The 20,413-nt window shown below is 32.4% G+C and overlaps 1 protein-coding gene across 2 annotated transcripts; it reads right to left on the bottom strand.

The window, feature by feature from the left end:
- Nucleotides 1–7,106: 7,106 nt before the first annotated feature.
- On the bottom strand, nt 7,107–14,313 carry LOC121800007. 2 transcript variants are annotated; one of them, XM_042199545.1, is made up of 20 exons: nt 14,109–14,313; nt 13,810–13,965; nt 12,954–13,271; nt 12,600–12,788; nt 12,412–12,495; nt 12,144–12,203; nt 11,531–11,575; nt 10,939–11,138; nt 10,375–10,794; nt 10,040–10,166; nt 9,746–9,943; nt 9,473–9,562; nt 9,323–9,385; nt 9,066–9,140; nt 8,932–8,982; nt 8,669–8,743; nt 8,090–8,224; nt 7,828–7,935; nt 7,628–7,693; nt 7,107–7,532 (listed from the first exon to the last, which is right to left on the bottom strand). In XM_042199545.1, exons 3-20 carry the CDS (start codon nt 13,248–13,250, stop codon nt 7,464–7,466), a joined length of 2,352 nt encoding a protein of 783 aa, XP_042055479.1. In that variant the 5' UTR covers nt 13,251–13,271; nt 13,810–13,965; nt 14,109–14,313; the 3' UTR covers nt 7,107–7,463. The 2 variants fall into 2 exon arrangements, with proteins under 2 accessions (XP_042055479.1, XP_042055480.1); XM_042199546.1 differs by having other exon boundaries at nt 14,134–14,313.
- Between the last annotated feature and the right edge of the window lie 6,100 nt (nt 14,314–20,413).

Here is a 20,413-nt window from a genome sequence, read left to right as displayed (position 1 = left end):
TCTATCAATTTATCTATGCTCTTTATACTTTAGCAATTTACTAGAAAATATCAAAAAATCATGGAGTGATATACTCCCTCCGTCCCAATAAATATGAAATATTTACTTTTCGGCAAGAGATTTTATACAGTGTTGTTTTGTGAGTTAAAAAATAGAGAGTAAAGTAAGAGAGAGGCAAAAGTAGAGATAAAATTATTTCTATTTTTAAAAACGTTTCATTTCTAATGAGACAAAACCGATGGAGTATTTGGTATCTCTCTGAACTTAAAAATTGGTCGTAAAAGAAATAACTTATGCAGTATAGTGAACTTTTTCATAAGTTGGAATTCTATTAAAATCTGGGATAAAATTTTATAATTAACTGTTCAAAACATCTTTAACACCCATTAGAAACAACATTATTACTTATATTGATCCAGTGGCGGACGCAGAAAATATTGTTGGCGGGGACTCCATTACACTATATATTATACTCAATAAATAAATAAATATATTTAATAAAAATAATATATTAAAAAATACAAATACAGCCACAAAAGAGAATAAATATTATTCCATTCGTCTGCGAAATATTTTCCACATTTAACTCGGCGCAGGTTTTAAGAAATGTGAAGAAAAGTGAATGAAAAAAGTTAGTGGAACGTGGAATATAATAGTATTAGTTTTATAATAGAATGTGAATATAATGAGTTAGTGGAAAAAGTGCTTTATTTACTAAATATCGAAAAAATGCAAAGTGGACAACATTTCACGGACGTACTGAAATGACAAAAGTAGACAACATTTCACGGACGAATAGAGTATATCTTATTCTAAAGGAGTATATAATTTAAAATATAACCATGCCGTAAATATAAACAAAAGATAGATAATATTAAAATTAAATTTGAACTAAACTCTAAATCCAACTAAATACATCAATTCTTAAACTCAAATCAAATACTACGAGAATAGTCGCCAATTTACATAGAGAAAACAACACATTAAATATGTTATTATAAATATACTTATCAATTTTTTTTGTAAATGACCGAAAATATTGTGGCAAATTTTTGGCTAAAAAAGGCTAAATTATCAATTTAGAATGTTTTTACACTCTCTAAAATAATATTGTTCTAAATTTTTGATAAAAAAGGCTAAATTATCAATTTAGAATGTTGTAAACAGAAAATGTTATTAAAAATTTTAAATTGATTTTACTTTTGTGTTTGTGAAACAAGGCAGTTTATTAGAACTAGTCCCAATATCTACACTTCGTTCGATAAAACTTTTTACTATTACTAATATAATATTGTTAACTTTTGTAAAAATGTGTCTTCTTCCTCAACACGATGACAGCCATTTTCATCTCAAAAAATTCACCTCTGCAATTTTGATTCCAAAAACTCAGTTCAGCACCTTTTTTTATTCCATTTTTGATGATTTACTCTCTAATACGATTAACTTAGCATGGGCTAAAGAGTGTTTGAGATTTTTTTCAAAAAAATTAAGTAGAAAACTTAAGCCCCTCCTCCTTCCTTACTGTGTCTGCCACTGTATTGATCTCTTGCTTCACTTACATATTCCGGCGTGCAAGGTTAAATTTAATTTAATGAAAAATCAAACATGTTAAATATTAGTGACTTAGTTTTAAGTTCGTTGAAAATAACAAATTCAGTAAAAACGTGTGATTTTAGGGACCATTATCTCTTTAGCTTATCAATTACTACTACTACTAATACTATATAGTACTCCCTCCGTTTCTCCATAGTTGAGTCATTTTTTCTATTCTGGGAAGTTCCCTTATAGTTGAGTCATTTCCCTATATAGTAACTTTTTTCTCTTTCTTACTACACTCTCTCTTACTTTATTCTCTCTACTTTATTCACTTTCTACTTTATTCTCTCTACTTTTTTCCCTCTTTTACTTTTTTATCTATTTATTTAACACATTCAACATTCATTTTTAAACTTCGTGCCGAAAAGTTTTGCCTCAACTATGATGAAACGGAGGGAGTACTAGATTTTTTTACTTATATCGATTTTTTATAATCGAAATTTCACTTCAAACTAAGAGTTGCGATATGATGTGGCGGATAAAATCAAACTATGAGTTGCGATTAAAATGAAATATTGTATTCAACTTATATTTTGAAACAAGTACTATAAAATCACTAAAAGTTGAAAATATGAATGTAAAATTGACAAGTTGAAAGGTTAGGATAAAATGAATATAAGTGCTAAAAATGGGGATATAATTGATTAAATTTAAAATTTGGAATCTATTTAATAAAATCACTAAAAGTTATGATAGATATTATCATTAGATGTGAAGTAGATATTTACTATGTTTGTAAATAGAAAAAATTAAAATTGTAATCATATTAATGATGTCATATTGCCGCATTTCTTCATCTACCCAGTTCCTAAATTTTCTGCAGATGTACATCACAGTAAATTTTTGGAAAGTTTCCTATTGCACTACTCTTCATTAGAAATTTTATAGTGAAAAAAGAAAACTGGTTTTCTGTACACACACTATATATATTTCTGACGTAGGTAATTTTATTAAAATTAAAATTTAAATAGATAGATAGAAGCTATCACAAGTTGGATTACTAGTTTTAAATACTAGTGTTGTTTTCGTAGGGGATCGAAAGGGAATGAAATACAGGGAATCTTAAATGGATATAAGTAATTATCCTTTCCTGTGTTTGGAAATATGATAATATTTTGAATTTTAGATTTTGATTTAAAAAATAAATTAAGAAATATAATAGTTAATTTATTATAAATATATGCTATAAATATATATTATCGACATTATTATCATGAAATTAGTTTTTATTGTACGATTCTTTTAATAATGTGTTAGCATGTACAAGAAAATAACGACTTGCTCATCAATAGTTAGATTTCTAGTAGGCCTTAGCTTAAAAATGTGCACATAAACTCTACAAAATCGAAGAAACATAGTAACTGATAGTTTGATACCATAGCTTGACTGAGAAAAATTTAACCAAGAAAAAGATGTAATAATGAAAATATGGAATATGCATAGCTTACTTGACATCCAAAGCAAATATACAAAATTGGTTTCGCAGTTTGCACAATAAATAGTTACAGAAAAAGAAAGGGAAAAGGAAAAGAAGACCAAAGGAAGAATGAATTCATCAATATGAGTAGCAGCGTCAAGTAGCAGACATTCAATCAACAAAATAAACAACTAAATAAAAAATGAATCAACCAATTACAGGTAATTACAAAAATATTTTCTTGGTGATAATATACGCACAAAGATGTGGGTGTGTGTGCTTTTTGGATTTTTGATAGTATCAATTACAGTCAATTACACACGATCGATACACCATATTTATGAATTGAAAAAATTGAAAAAAAAATCTATGGAGAACTTACTTGATAATGGAAATAACCATGAAACTGAAAGATTTAAAAGGAAATGATAACTCGGTAGAGGTGAGAAATCGATGGAGGTGAAATTCGGTAGAAGAGAAATCGGCAAAAATAAGAGACATCATATTTTTATCGTATTTTTTTGTTCCTTATTTTAAAAACCCACAAATCAGGGTAAAAGAATAACAGCTTTAGGCTAAGGAATCATAATCCACATTTTCCCACTTACTTTCCTTCATTTTAGGAATCAGATTAGTTTCCTTATTTTCTTATTATTGTAACAAACACTAGATTTTAAAATTCCACGAATCATATTACTTTCCTGGTAACAAACGGGGTGTTTCCATTGAGGAAAGTTTTATACTAGTAGTATAAATTTTTTTTCAAAAAAAATTATTATTCGTTAAATTACGATGACTTAAAAAACTAAATTTTTAAGATCGACAATAGTTAAAAAGATTGATGCTGCCGATTTATAGGTTATTGGCAGCTCCAAAAGTCAAATTTAATACTACTAGAGTTTTTCGATTCTCATTGACAGGCGATGAGATCAGTCGACTTGCCTCAATATATATTGACATACGTTGGGATTCCTTGACTTGACTCTACATACGCCATCAGCTTTACATGTTAAACTACAGCTAATTTCGACACTAATTTCTCAACCTATCCTTGATTCGACATTGATTACATGTCTCGTTTAATGTCTAGTTTTCATGTTACATATGTGAATATATTATAAAATTATAATCAAATAAAATAAATAACATAAAACCTACATTAAACGAGAGTGATGCTCACGAACGACGCAACGTGTTGTAGTATAACATTTATCGTATTTTACAAAACTGATGGTTATGTAGTATAGTATTTAAATGTATAACCTTTTGTACTTTCGAATGCATGCGGAATTACTGAAATACTAACAATATGGGTCATGAATTCTGACAAAAATAGATGTATGGCCCTGATACCTAATTAAATTGGTGAAATTCGTAAATGAAAAATGACGTTGCTGCATTGTTCTGTTCATCTGATTATAGTACAATGAATTAACAATTCAATGTACAAATGGTCCTAGTATTCCACAAGACAAGATAGTCGATCAATTGTCCCATTTTCATTGTTACCCTCACAATTACTAGAAACAAATTAAATCCCCAACCTTAAATCTAATTTCTTATAAATATATAGTAATAGTAGTAGTAGTAGTATGAATTTTAATTAAAATAGATGTATTTTTCTCGTGATTGTTTGCTTGATGTTGTTACGTGCAATGAGTACTCTAGCCACCACTTGTTGTAGACAGTAGATAGAGGCGAAGCCATGATTTTTACGGTGATGGGTCGCTGTTAATAGTTAGGGCATCCGCAATGGGCGGACGATGGCACGCCCGATGGCGCGCATCGTCCGCGCCATCCATCGTCCGCACCCATTGCGGGTGCGCGCCATAGGGCGCGGAGGATAGTCGCGCCCGATACTTCGGTCGCCGAGGATAGCGCGGACGATGGCCATCGTCCGTGCCATCGTCCGCCCCTTTGTGGTTACTCGTTACTTGTTATTTGAAAACAGTTAAATTAATTAAACAAAACAATAAAATGATGATGTGGCGCGCCATATGGCGCACCTTAGGGCGCCCCACTGCAGGTGGGGAGGTAGGAGGATAAAACTACTGACGTGGCGCGCCATAGGGCGCGCCTTAGGGCGCCCCATTGCTAATGCTCTAATAGGATTTCTTTGGAAAAAGAAGGGGAATAATCTGTATGGTAGTGACTTAAGCCCCCTCCGTCCTAATAGGGTGCATCTGTGTCAACGTATTATTAGTTATGCTCTAATGAATGAGGTTGCTCTCGGTAAAATTTAATAGTTGTATTATGCTTCTCTTAAACTTAAGTGAAAAATGGAAGAAATGCTGATTTGGGAAAGGCACATTTATTTTTCATAAGTTGATGGAATAAATTTGTCTTGCATCTAACCAGATTTAATAAAAATAAAATTATTACTGCCGAATTTTTGAATGTTAAATCAATAATATGTAGTTGGTAGGTTGGGAACAAATACATCCATTGATTACCATATCTACTCTTTTCTGACATTATAACCCATTGCTTAATTTCTCTCACTTTCTCAAGCAAAACTACTCCTTATTCGCTACCAAATCATTTTCATGTATTAAATGGAACATTTTTCTTATCTATTACGGAGTAATAAATATATTGAATAATCAAATTTGAAAAGTTATTTTGTATGATATGATAGAGTCAGTAATTAGTTGTCCCTTTAGACTTGATATTGGATATCTTCGAGATCTTTTATTTGTAAAAATTAGCAATTTTTTACAGATTAATTTTGGAGTAATTAGTAAAAATTATGAAAACAATAAAATTAATGAGATATTTTATCTAATAAGAAAAGTAATAGTACTAAGAATAATGAAAATAAAAATAGTGCAACTTTCCAAATTATCATTTCCTAATTTTTCTTGGGTATTTTTTTTTCAAATTTCATAACTTTAGGAAATATGTGTACTCAACCAGACGATATGTGGATTAACAGTGACAGTTTTTGTGAATTTAAGTGACAGCTAAATAGAATAAAAGCCAACATTTTTTTTGAATAAAATCCATAATCTTCACAATGAAGAAAAATTAAAAATATAAGAAATAATCTTACTCATCAAAGAGAATGCAATAGTAATCTTACTCATTTCTCATTGTAATGGTATACAAAGATTATAGAGTGAAATTATTGACATTGTATTGTCCTCAGATGTAAAGATACATCACATATGAATTGAGTGAATAATTTGTGTTTCTTATACATTTGTGATTATTTATGTGACTATCTCACCAGTAGTCTAATCCGACAACAATTAAGACTAAAGAGACGATTATTTATGTGATTATATTACTAACAGTCAAGCCCCATAATAAGGCCTTACTATCCATCCAAACATTGTCGTTTGAAAATCAATAATGTGACATAGCAAACGTGAGAAATCACAATCAAATAGTTCTATCTTTCTTCATTTACTTTTGTCCCAAATAAAATTGAGAAAAGAGTGGTCCTACGCAATTATCACTCTTCCAAGGCAGACACACAGACTTGCAGAAATGGTTACTTACATAACAAACAAACCTTCTATCCATTTTTTTCACCCCTACCCAAATTTTTATTTCATTCATTCAGCCTTCAATATTTATGGACCCACTTGGTCAAAATGCCAACCCACTACCAAAAAAAAGCACGTTTTATCCACTGACGAATCCGCCGGTAAACACCAAAAATCTGCCGGTAAATTAGATTCCGGCAGATTTGCACCATTGCAATTTTTTCACGGCTGAAGTCCATCTGTCGGTAAAGTTTTCATAGTTTCCGTATAGAGCTATCAAAAATGACATGATCCAACTCGACAGACTGGTTCCAGCCGAACCAGTCTGAAGGGACAATTTGGCCTGAAAATCCGGCCGAACAAAATTATTTGAAGGAAAACACAATAGCTCGAAATTATTCAATTAATCTATAATTATTTTTGTAAGTTCATATTATCACTCAAAGACAATTATTTTTGTCAGTTCATGTTATCACTCAAAGACTGGTTCAGGCCAAAAATGACATGATCCAACTCGACAGACTGGTTCCAACCGAACCAGTCTGAAGGGACAATTTGGCCTGAAAATCCGGCCGAACAAAATTATTTGAAGGAAAACACAATAGCTCGAAATTATTCGATTAATCTATAATTATTTTTGTCAGTTCATATTATCACCCAAAGTACGTCTCGTTGGAGAATAATGTTGTACATAGAAGAGGTCGAAAAATGGCTCAAAACTCCACTAATAAAATACATGATGTCTTAAAATCTATTGCATATCTAAGGCACATACATAACAGTTCTCTCTAACCTAAATTTTAGTATCAGTTAAATAAGTCATCATCTTCTTCTATATGAGAGACAAAATTTATGAGATAAATTGGAGGAAACTGTAGATTTTGGTATGCGTTGCAAGAATTGTGTCCCGATCCATCCATCGGGTTGCCAGCCAGCACTGAGGGCGGCTTACCTTTACACTATTCCTTCTGGAAGAAAGAGAGTATAAAATCCGTATGTACAGAGAAGAGCTGCGTATCCAAGAAGAGCTGTTTGTCCAACACAGGAAGATTAAATCGAGATGTGATGACATGAACACGTATCGAAATAAAAATGATGCACTTCAAGTAGAGATTTTACGCACCTTCATGAAAGGGCGATTCCGACTGGGGAATGACTCGATGAAACTCTCTTTTAACAGCAGAGATACCTGATCAGTAATAAGAACATAACAGATATTATATAGCACAACTCTTTTGGAAATTAGAGACCAAAATCAACATTGGAAAAAATCAATGTTCGGAATACGACACCACATAGATTAGGATAACAATAAAAACAGACCTTATCGTCGTTTGATTGGACATTAGTGATTGTGTGAGAACGAAGGTTAGAACAGAGAGAGTCCAAGTAAGACCGCAGCACATACAGAAAGCCTTTGGCAGCTTCTTTCTGCATTTGTCAGAGAAGTAAAAAAAATTAATAGGAAGCTCTTCAATCAATAGTTGCAAAATCTGCCACTAATGTCACAGACTATCTATGCCCAAATAATACAAATGAATTAAGAAGTTGGCAAATGACAATGAAGGGGCGTTTAAATCACCACCTGCACATCAGTGCATTCGTAGATTGGCCTTTTCTTCCCTAAGTAACTTTCTCCGACCAGTTTCTCATGAAAAGGACTGAGGAGTGAGTGCAGTTCTCTCTGTTGAGGTAGCTGTGGTAGTGACGGTGATTTCACCTATCGAGAAACGAAGGTAAAAAAGTACATCGTAAGAAAGTACATGATCAAGTATAAATAGAAATTTTGGAGTGAGAACATCTCAAAGCAATAAATGCAGCGATGTTAAAATAGAATATGCAGCATTGAGGGAAATTATAGCTTCAAAAAGCGTGTGGTTCTAAGCGTAAAATTTCTTGGTCATAATTTGTAGAACTGATTATAGAGGGTAAATAGATGGAAGGAGGTTAAAAAGGAGAAATCATATGGCGCAAGATTAACCTTTCAATGCATTCGTGCATGAAATTTAATCAAGCAAGTAGCTGGATCACTGGGCATCGGGTGATAAAGTTGGTTTACTAGATTGGATACATTTCACAATCGATATTCGATAATCAGAGGCATTAGATTGCAAACACGGAATCCCTTCTCGACTGATCAGTCTTGAACGACAATAAGTTGTACCTGGTTTTTATTTGCATCGACCACAATAACATTAGTTAACTTTGCCTGCAGCTCTGTTTTATTCTTTACACCTACCTGCTCGAAAAAACATAATGTAAATATTTTCAAAAGAAAAATAATTTTTCTCTAAGTAAAACAAAATGAAGAGCATTAGCCACTGACAAATAAATTCACCGTAAGTGTCACTATTGAGAAAATCACCTGAGATTCAATTCGGATGTAAAATAATAGTAAAACATTAAGTAAGGATACAAAAAACTCACTATGTATGGGACAGGTGCATCCAGAAAGTCCAGCATGTCATTTGGAAGTACCTGAAGATCATTTTGTTAGTAAACGTATCCATGAAATAAGCGATGTTATGATAAATAATCCCAAGAAGGAAACAGGAAATTACCGGCATTAACAAGCTCTGCCACTGATAAGGCCGAATCAGGGGGATAATTGATAGAACTAAAGCAGACAAAATACCCTGCACAAGCAAGCAATTGAGTTAACCAAACTTGATTTCGAGTATAAATTGGATAACACAAAAAAAAAATAAGTTAGAAACATAGGCATGTCGAGAAAATGAGGACTAGGAAAATGACGGAGCATGTTTTCCAGAGATTAAGCTTATCACAACACAATTTCAGTATACGACTACAGACATACCAAATTTGAACAGACAATGACAATCTGCTTCTCCAGTAGGGCTCCTGCAAATAATGTCAACACCTATAAAAGACGACAGATAATTAATTCTACAAGTAGATTAAATCAGTATAGAGGGACGTGAAAACACATATATCAATGTGGACTTACATGCTCCAGTCTTAGGGTACCACATAAGCAAGCGATAGCCCACACTGATAAAGCAGCTGCCTCCTCTTCCACAACGAGCGCGCTGTGGGCCTAAACAGAAGAGTGTATAATAGTAAATATAACATTCCAAACAATAAAGCGAAACATAATTTATTCATTAACAGGGGAATAACCCCTTGAAGTCTTCAGTCAAAATTGACAAATATTAAAATTTGAGGCTCTTTCTAGGAGAGTTAGCGTAGTAAATTATGCAATAAGGCCGCCCAAGCATACCTCAGAAAACGCCAAACTTGTATTGCAAGATCTCAGATCGATTTTTGAACCTGCAATGGGTAGAACTGATTCGTCGGGTCTATGATATTCTAGAGGATGAAGGTGACCCAGAGGGTTGAACATGATTGTTGAACCACGTGCGGGGTAAGATAATTGGTAATATTCACAAATTATTTGCAAGGATCCGTGGTTGTTTGCCTGAAAAAAAGTGCGTGAATGGAAAGAAAACACTTCAGGAGGCATGCAAAATTATAAATCATGCGGCAGAAATCGAAAGCCACTTCTGATCTTAACCTTTGCCCACTCAAGGATATCACTTTGTTCACTGAAGATATCTCGACCAGATGAACATGCTTCTTCTGCATCTGCCTCTTCATAATCACATCTAAAATCCCTATCTTCACATGGTGATGCTCGAAAACTGCAGCAACCGATTACAAAACCTTTCTTAACATCCAGATGCAAAGTATAAATCAATGATGGGGCTAAAACTATAATTCAAGCATAGTGTGATCATATCATATTCTTCACCACTAGAAAGAAACATAAGCATCTTCAAATGATGAGGTTTTATATGCAAATATTTGCAACAAAAGAAAAAATATATATGTATATATATATATATATACCTGGGGGATGACTCGGAACTTTCACATTGTTGGTACCGGATGAATGGTAATACAGAATTTGGTAATCGCCTTTCAAATGACTGCTTTGCACTGAGATTGTCAGTAATAGGTGAATCAACTTCAGCTGCCGGCTCTTCCCAAGAAGCTAGTTTTTCTATTTCAGGATCAAGAGGGACATCACTGCCATTATGAAGTTCAAACTGAGATATATTGTTAATTGGGCTTCCTGAGATAGAGTCGTTTGTACTCGACTCCGAAGAATCAACTGCCCCATCATGTGTGTTGGGTGCTCCATCAGTCAGCGGTAAACTTTCAGCTCTCTCTTCTAATGTTTCAACCATATCGCAGCCCACAGGTGAGTCTAAATCCAAACCATTTATCTGCTTCGTCAATCGCTCCAACCTCTCTTCCGTAAAGATGCTAAAGCACAAAAGTAAAGTGTAAGAAACTGCGGCATTATGTGTAAAGATGTTAAAATATAAAAGTCGGTATTGGATTATCAATATAGGTAGGTTCTAACAAGAATTACTATGAAATAGTGCACTAGAGAACGTATTCAGCAACCTATTTAACACGCCAAAATGTAGCTCGAAAAATGGAAGCCTGGAAAGAATGCAGTAACAACGACGTGTCATCAAAATATAGCGGCTCCGACTTGAACAGGCAGGTTGCCCATCAGAAACAGTAGAGATCAACCCGGACGGCTTTTGTATCATTTCTTCAACCAAAACACAGCAACCATAAAGAGTTGAAGAATCAGCAACCTGAATGCAGAAAAAAAATGAACGTCTAGTAAAAATCAGGTAGCATAAAAAACAGGGTACACCGCATTTTTGTGACGAATGGTAGAGAAGAAAACGTTGCTCAACATATTGATTCGCATTTTGAACAATAGAATAAAAGAGGAATAAAGTTCACAACGTGCTAAAATAATCCCCTAGTGGAAATAGGTCAAAGATGCTCATGTTTTACGAATAAAATAGCCATATAAATGGATAATCCTCAGCAGGAAGGCAAACTCACTGATCCATACAATGATACAACAAGGGCTTCGTTGGGCTAAGACTAAGAAAGTAACTCCAAAAATGTGAGAAGATATCTTAAATTACTTAACAAACTTCAGAAAGCAATAGCAATAAAATATTTTTCAATGTACCTGCAGCCGGAAGACAAATGACAAATCACTCTGTTTGAGATGCTCCTGTAAGTAGAGTACCAGAGCTATTCAGGAGACAGTCGGCAAGACAAAAAAATGAAATCATAATATGGGAGACTCATGCTCTATGATATTTGGGTCAATAAAAAGCATCAAGAGAAAGCTACAACAGAAAAGGTTCCGCAGAAAGAGTTACTTCAGATTTTTTTTCTTCATTTTTTCGGGGTGGGATCGGTGAGGGAGCCCATGGAAATATATATATATATACAGTCTAAAATATCTCCCATCCACCTCTTCTCCAACCACTCCTTAATAAAATGGAAGAACATAAAAATAAAAGTTGGGAGGACAAAACCAAAAGGCTATTGTGGAAGACGCATTTGATAAGACTTCCCACAGCAAACTGAATCACCACTTCTAAAACTACCATCTTCTACAATGATGACTTGAATATACTTTTATAAAATGATCAGAAGTTCATAATTCAATATAAAGCCTAATTAACTTTTTAAAACAGTTGGTACTTTAATAATCTTCTAACAAAATTTGACAATTTATTATTTTATCACAACTTGCTCTGACTGGATATGCATAAATCAAGCACGAAGAATACCTGTCCCAGAAGTATCTCATTCAATTCACTCATTGATGGCGTTCTCTCAACAGCATTCACCTGTAACAAAGATTCAATTTTTATTTTAGTATAGGGACAGATTGGCGTCAGGCTAGACTCTGAAGAAAAGAGAGGGAAATTCCGAGAGGTGTAATTATCTCTGTGTCATAAAATTTCTGTACAACTCAAGTTTCCAGAAAAGATATACACACAAATCACCAAGGATAAAGACTAATGAGAGGCTAAAAAGAGCTATAATTCACCCTACCTCTACCCCGTTTGGAAAGCAGAAAGAAAGGAGATCCTTGTACTTTAACGGTAGTTGCTTTTCTGGAGGATAAACAAACAAGACCTGATATTCGCAGGAAGAGATTTATTGCATTAATAATCGTAAATATCTCACATATTACATAAAGACACAAAATTATGACTAAACAAAAAAACCATAATCAATACCTGCGGCTCAAGGTTAGGTTCTATACGGCACTGATTCTGACTACCAAGTGCACTTCGCAATTTCCCTGGACCTTCAAATTTTCTAGCCAAGTACAGATTTTGGAGTGCTTGAACATCAGAACTAGGAGGAAGTCCAACAACCACCATGCTCTCAAAAAGCTTTGATGGCTCCTTCCTTACTTTGTGATCCTGCAAGCTTTAATGACCCAATGATACACGAAAACTACAAGCAAGTAACAAATTTCTCCACATACACCATGAAGTCCATAACAGCGCCGTCTAGCCCTTTGGGTAGGGGAACTATAGATAATCGAGCAAACTAACGAATTAGTAATTAATGAGAAGAAAGCTCACCAGCATTTGTAATTGAAAGTTAGCCCACTGACGCTTCTGACTTGTCAGTATTTCTGGGTTGTATAAACTGCTTTTAACTTCTGGGGGAGTGGATAGACCTTTCAACATTCTCGAGACCTGATGCTGAAGCTTCTTAAGCTGGCCGCCATTCTCCTCTTTCGACGAATACACCACAGACGGTCGAGGAGAACGAACAGCTGCAGCTGCTGCTGCAACAGCTCTAGCAACATCCTCGCTTGTAGGCATATAGAACGACGAGCTCCAACTAGGACTACCTGATTCTTCAGCTCTCTCCATGTCTCTATCAAAACCCTTTACCTGCAAACAAATTCAGAAAATTCATTCAGCCCTTTTCTTGTATGAAGGCAACTAAACAACGATTACTCAAACGAAATTTCAAATCTTCTAGAGAAAGGTTGCTTTCGTTAACAACAAGTATCAAATAAAATAGGAATAGAAAGCATAAGAGAACTAATAGAAATCATCTTTCTTCTTATTAGCAATCCCAAATGGTTTCCCTTCATTTCTTTTTTTCCTCACTTGTAAATTTAGTATGATTACACTTTACAACCATCCAATTTCACAGAAAGATAGCTCTATTCACCACTTCACCTCTTATTACTTGATACACTTTCTCAGCTAGAAAATCAAATGAAGAATAATAGTAAACCAAGCTGAACCACCTCGATGAATAAAAAAGAAAAAGAAAAGAGAAAACAGTAAAAGGGGGAAAAAGGTCATGGGATAAAGAAACAGAATTCACGCGTATCTATCAGCCGCGTGCAGCAATCTGACAAGAACATGAAACTGAAAAACAAAAATTGAAATCAAAAACCCTAAATTCGCCGATAATCACCTGATATATGGATACAAACACCTTTAAAGCTCCAGAAATTACTACAACCTTCCAAGTGATTCCCCGAATTCACGAACAAAATCACAACTTTTTTCCCCTCGAGCGCACCAACAAAGCCGGATTCCACGAGATTTGAGCTTATGCCTCCCTTTTAAACTGAACTTGATCAAAATAGAAAGAGGGAGAAAAGGATCAAAATCAACCCAAGTAGAATGCTAAGAATTTCCAAAGGCGGTAAAAAAAATAAAAGGAAACAATAATAACAGCAAAAATCAACAGGAGAAAAGAAAAATGGTTACCAAAAATTGAAGAAATTGAAAACACCTGTATCATTAACGTCTAATTTATGATGCGGGAACAATAAAAGAGGGCAAAAGGGGAATCATCAAATCTCGTGCTGCGTGTGATTTGTGGGCTTTAGGGGTTGGGGAAGATAGAGAGGGAAGTTCAGGCGGCCATAGCAAAGATGGAGAGAGAGAGCTATTTTTTTCCTTGTTGGTTTTGTAGAAACTATTATTATCTCCTGTGCTATGTACTACTTATAAGATTTTTAAATAATGAAGATCGATTTTAAAATAAGTGAATTAAAATTTTAAAAAATAGAGAACAAAGATAATATAATGATGTTTATAGTTAAAAATAGATAAACAATTAAAAACATTACAAATAATAACAAAAAAATAGAAATATAATTCTCTCAATAATTTTTTTTCAATAATTTTCCAAACAATTAAACACAACTTGGAAAATAAATAGAGAGATCACTGAACAATTGTATTAAATTAATAATTATATATAAACATATATTAAATAAATAATTATACAAAATAAATAAATAATAATAATAATAATAATCTTTTAAGATAAAATGAATCTTATATAACATGTATTGTAAAATAATTAATAATAAATTATAAATAAAAATTTATATGTCAAAATTGAAAAATTAAAAACATGTTCAATTTAAAGTAAAATATATCATGTGTGATCATTGAATAGATTATTCACTTCAAGATAACATTTTTTTGGGGCAATTAAGATTTAGAAACATCTTTAATTTAAAGTTAAATATGCCCATTTAAATTAAGAACATGGCCCGCCGGCTCTCTCTAGTGTGCACCGGCATTCTTAACCGGCGGCGCCGCCGGCGGTGGCATTACTCTCATTCTCATTCCTCTTCTTTTTTTGCTTCTCAACTTTCTCTCTCGTCTCTCATTAGTCATCAGGTTTGGTTTGATAGCCAAACTCAATTAAGTGGCCCATTTTTTTTAATAATTTCTGCCCTTCAAATTAGTATAAATTTGTAAAAGAAATAAAGAAAATAATTACACGGTCAGCTCACTTTTCCCTCCAAAACGGGTATTATAGTCTTTTCAACCAACTGTCCCTTTTTATTAGTATAGATGGAAAAGTTGGAAAAGAAAACTCCTTAACCACAGTGCATGAAATAATAATTAATTATAATTAGACTTTTTTTAACATAAATTAATGGCATATTTAATGTTATCAAACTGAAGCTTATTTTTTATGTTCATGTAATAAAATTCTAAAATAAAATGGAAGTTTATGATAAATATTGATATGAATTAGTGGGGTGGTTTTTAGAAAAATGTTTAATACTAATAGTTATCGTTTATTTCGTTGCTGAATTTTACTCTTGAAAATTCAATTTTTGACATTCATGTGATAAGGAATATAATTACTGAAGAGAATGGAAGTTTATGATAAAATATTGATCTAACTTAGTGGAGGTGTTTCTTTAGAAAATGATTAATAGCAGTAATAGTTATTTATTTTATAGCTGAATTGTACTATTAAAAAATTTAATTTATTGGTTGAAGAAAAAGTGCACTTGGGAGCAATAAACTGATGGCACCATGAAACAATAGCCGACTTGGTTGTGCTTTGTTTATCTGTTTTAAAATACTCATATATAAGAGCACATATAATGTCATGTCATGTAAAATGAGTATTCAGTTGAGTGTTGAATGTGCAATACAATATTGCAATACCTTCAAAATGTTTCAATGTGCAATATCTCGTATATGAATAGTAGTAGTAAATAGAAGTATTTCAATTTTTAAGAATTCACATTTAAAGAATTATTTTGGAAATTACAATTGATATACTGCAATATTATCACCATAACAATACAAACACGGAAACACCCAACAATAAACAAAAAATAGAAATAGAATAAACGTGTATGCCAAACACTACCTACGATACTGATATAGTACATAACTTAAGATAATGGTTGATTTATTATTTTATTATTTTTTTGGTTGGTTTAATGGTTAGGAGTTGTGCCAAACAGGCCATATTTTCTGATTTAATAATGTATTAATGATACCTTATCTGCATTTATTTAAACTCCAATATATGTTCATTGTATCCATGTGTATATCAAGTTGATGTAAAAACAATTTCGGTACAACTCTTCGACATAGAAAGTTACAGAATCTGTATAAAATTTTATTTATTTATGTCACAAAAAATTCAATTTCCACACATTCTATCAAATTGAATGTATTCTGAAATATTTTTCAATTGTGAGGACATCACTGAATGCATTGAGCTATCAGCCTATCACACAATAACTCCTCACAGAGCTTTAAAGATGGAACATAGAATCATCGAAAGTGAGGTTTATTATGTCAATGAATAAGAAATTTGATATAAAAAATAAATGTTAATCATGCAATAATTTACTTAGTTTGTCATTTGTGTTCATGAACAAATTTGGACAGACAAAATTATGGAGTATTAAAATTTAAAAAACACAATGTTAATATACTAATAATTATTAAAAAAATGATAGGACAATGTTTCGATCTGTCCTAAACTTAGCTCCACCACATAATACACATGTTCATATTTGGTAGATGAGTTGACCAATTAGTCAAAGATAGGTTTTTCTTTTTGATCCAATAGTCTAAAGTAGTTAATAGTTACTATCATATGAAAATAAAAGGATGAGGGTATGGCAACAAAGCATATGGATTGCAAATTTGCAAATTATATAAGTTAAGATTAGTATTTCATTTATTTAATTGAAAAGACTTTGCTTAGCACAATTTGCATTTCATGCTTAAGAGAGACCGTAATCACGTGCCTAATGCCGTCTAGTTGACAACTCGTAACCTTTACTATTTCATATCTTCACACTCTTCTTATTAAATAATATTCCAAAGTAAACGATTTCATGTGACAAACTTTTCAAGAGTATTAATTATTTATATAGAAGTATATCCTATTGTGGTGTCTTAGTTTGGACTTCACTTAATCTTTTGGTACTCTTTCCCCTTTTTCTCATTTTCACTAATAATTTCTCATTAAACTTTATACTTGGGAAAACTAAATATTATTTAATTCTTCAAATCTTTAGGTAGACCTCCAAGTGTGGATTGTGCACACTGTGTAAATAGGTTCACGTCCTGATTTATTTTAGTTTAAGTATGATATCGATACCCCATTTTAATTTTTAAGTTTATCTATTTAAGCATTGAAATGATCAAATGATGTTGTTTTGACGTTTAATTAATTAGGTTATAAAAATTGTCACCCAAGAATTCGGTGAGGTACAAATGTGAAAATGTGCAACTGTATTGGTCAATAAAAGTGTTACTCCTATTATTATTGTGAATAAGTTACATTTGTCATGAATTAAAGTGATCATGTATGTTAATTATAAAAGTTAATTCTTCTGAAAATGTGCATATGTGAGAAGATGTAATTGCGCAAATGTGAGGAAGTTAAAATGCGAAAAGGTGCAACTATAATACTCTTATTATTGAATAAAAATTATAGTAGTTGTTCTCATTATTTTAATAAGAACAAAAGGAACGTTGTTCTTCATCAAGTTCATCAATATTTACACTCACTAATAATGAGAAATATATGGTGCGAAATACAGAAAAATAAGGTAGTTTTCTTGGAAATCTTATTCTTTCACTCTAATTAACTTGTACTTTCATAGTTAGGTTCGGACAAAAAGAACTCTAATAATTCGTAGTACAAACTTGAAAAATTAATGAGGAAATTTATGTGAAAAATAAAAACACATTAATGTGTCTAGCCCTTGTTTGCAATTAATTTGGCTTTGTACTATCCATTATAACATTGCTACATATAGTACTTTGATTTTATGCCATTTATTATACTACTCCTATTTCATTGAATACTAATATTAATTATAATTATAGACCTACTAATGACAAGTCTTGATTTTGTGCGAATCAATAGCTGTCATTTTTAATTAGAATTATAGACCTACTAAAAATCAGACTATTCTTTATAGTCGAATATGTATATATGCTATTGCTAACTATTCATACAAAAAGTCGTGATAATATATGTAGTTCACTTCAAATTTTTCCTTTTTTTTACTACTATAAGATTTGTTTTTTTACTTTATGCTCCTCATTTTTATTTTCTTCCTAAAATTATTTCTTTTAACATTTTTTCTCTATTTCATAGTCGAATATGTATATATGCTATTGCTAACTATGCATACAAAAAGTCGTGATAATATATGTAGTTCACTTCAAATTTTTCCTTTTTTTTTACTACTATAAGATTTGATTTTTTTACTTTATGCTCCTCATTTTTATTTTCTTCCTAAAATTATTTCTTTTTAACAATTTTTCTCTATTTCTTTCTCTAATTTCAGCCCTATTAATTCTCAAATCTCGAATAATTGGTCTACATTTGCGTCCGTTTATTAAGGACTTAAGCTTCTTCGCCCTTAGAGAGTGTGTCCACCCTAACATATAGTAAATCTTTGTTTATGTGTAATTAGTTGCAAATCGCACTCGAACAACTCTAATACTCCTATTATATGCTCCTACAACAAAGATGTTAATAAAATTGGAGTATGCATGCAGTAACAACGCAATTGGTTCGGAGGAGCAAAGATAGAGTTACAAGAGTTAATAAAATTGGAATCTAAAATATTTACCATAAGAAATAATAATGGTGAAAATGGACATTAGGCTTTTATATAGTGTGAAGAGAAGATTCTTGTGCCAAATGGATGGAGACTCGTTTTTGTTTGGACACTTCTACATTTGATAACGTGTGATGTTTAATTTTCTTTCATCCACATAGAATATTTGCTTTTGCAGTTGTACGATTCTTGGAAAGCCTCTTCATTCTAGTATTTTCTTGTATTGTTGGCAAAATGGGGTAAGGAAAAAGTGACGCAAAATGGGGTAAGGAAAAAGTGACCCTTTTTTATTGTATTTAAAATTATAAGAGCATCCACGTCCATGCTTTTTGGCAAGAGCATGGATGTGCACCCGGACCCACTTTTATTAATTTTTTACTCCTTGCTCTTCTCCAAGAGCACAACACCCACATTTATGCTCTTCCGCAAGGATATGCTCAAGAGTCTCACCATTCCATTATTTAATTTAAATACTTCAATTACTAAAAACATTTCTACAATATAAAAATACATTAAACTATAAAAATTACATAATTAAATCCTAAAAATAAAAATTGCAAACTTGAAATCCTTAAAAATAAAAATTACATAATTAAAATCCTAAAAAATAAAATACATAATTAAAATCCTACAAATTAAAAATTACGTAATTAAAGGCTAAAAAATACAATGTGGAAGACTAGTTCTCTGGCCCTATCCCCAATATTTTCCGGCGGCCCCGTATCATTGCCAAATGTGAATCAAGTTGCTCGGGAGTCATCCGAGACCTATTGGCCAAATTGAGTTGAGCCAATATAATTTATAGATGAAAATGTGAATTTTGGGGAAAAAATTGAAAAATAAATTAAAATTGAGGAGAAAACAGATAGTATAATTATTGGGAAGTGGAAAAATATTTTTTTGTATTTGAAAAAGATTTTTTAAATTAAATTCAAATTTTAAAAAAATGAAAATGCCAACGGCTTTGCCGTTGGCCAATCCCGTCGCGCTACGTCAGCATGCTCAGCGGCACGGATGCGCCAGATGTATCGAGCAGAGTCGTGCCAGCGGCGAACAGGGGAGTGTCGTGCCAGCGACACGGACACCGTCCTCCGCATCAAGCACCGATGTGGATGCTCTAAATTTTAATTTGTATCAAGCGAAATAAAACGTGCATATATGTATCATTTTTTATTATAAAAACTCTCAAACTCCAAACTTTTTAAACCCTACGAATTAAACTACTCCTAAATCACTGCAACTTGTAACCGTACCATTGAGACGATTTTTCAGTAATATTGGTGGTGACATGGAAATCGGATTTTTTAATATGGAAAAAAGTTAGTTCTTCAAAATATTATTGTTTATGCAGACTTGAAACGCCTTCTTAATCAATTTATGGGTTTTTTTTTTCTTTTTCTTAATTTGTACTTCCTCCGTCCCCTAAGAATATGCACTTAAGTTCGACACGAATTTTAATGCAAAATTGATAAAATAAGAGAGAAGCAGAAAGAAAATGTAATTAAAGTATTGTTAGTGGAGAATGAGTCCCACCTTTTTAGAGAGAAAACAGTTTTCAAAATTAAAAAGCGGATATTCTTATGAGACGGACTAAAAAGAAAAGAATGCATATTTTTGTAGGGCGGATGGAGTATTATTTGTGGTTTGCAACTCACT

This window comes from Salvia splendens, chromosome 4 (genome assembly GCF_004379255.2).
Source record: "Salvia splendens isolate huo1 chromosome 4, SspV2, whole genome shotgun sequence".
Lineage (NCBI taxonomy): Eukaryota > Viridiplantae > Streptophyta > Magnoliopsida > Lamiales > Lamiaceae > Salvia > Salvia splendens.
The sequence above is the reverse complement of the archived record's forward strand: the minus strand, read 5'-3'. Positions and strand labels throughout refer to the sequence as shown.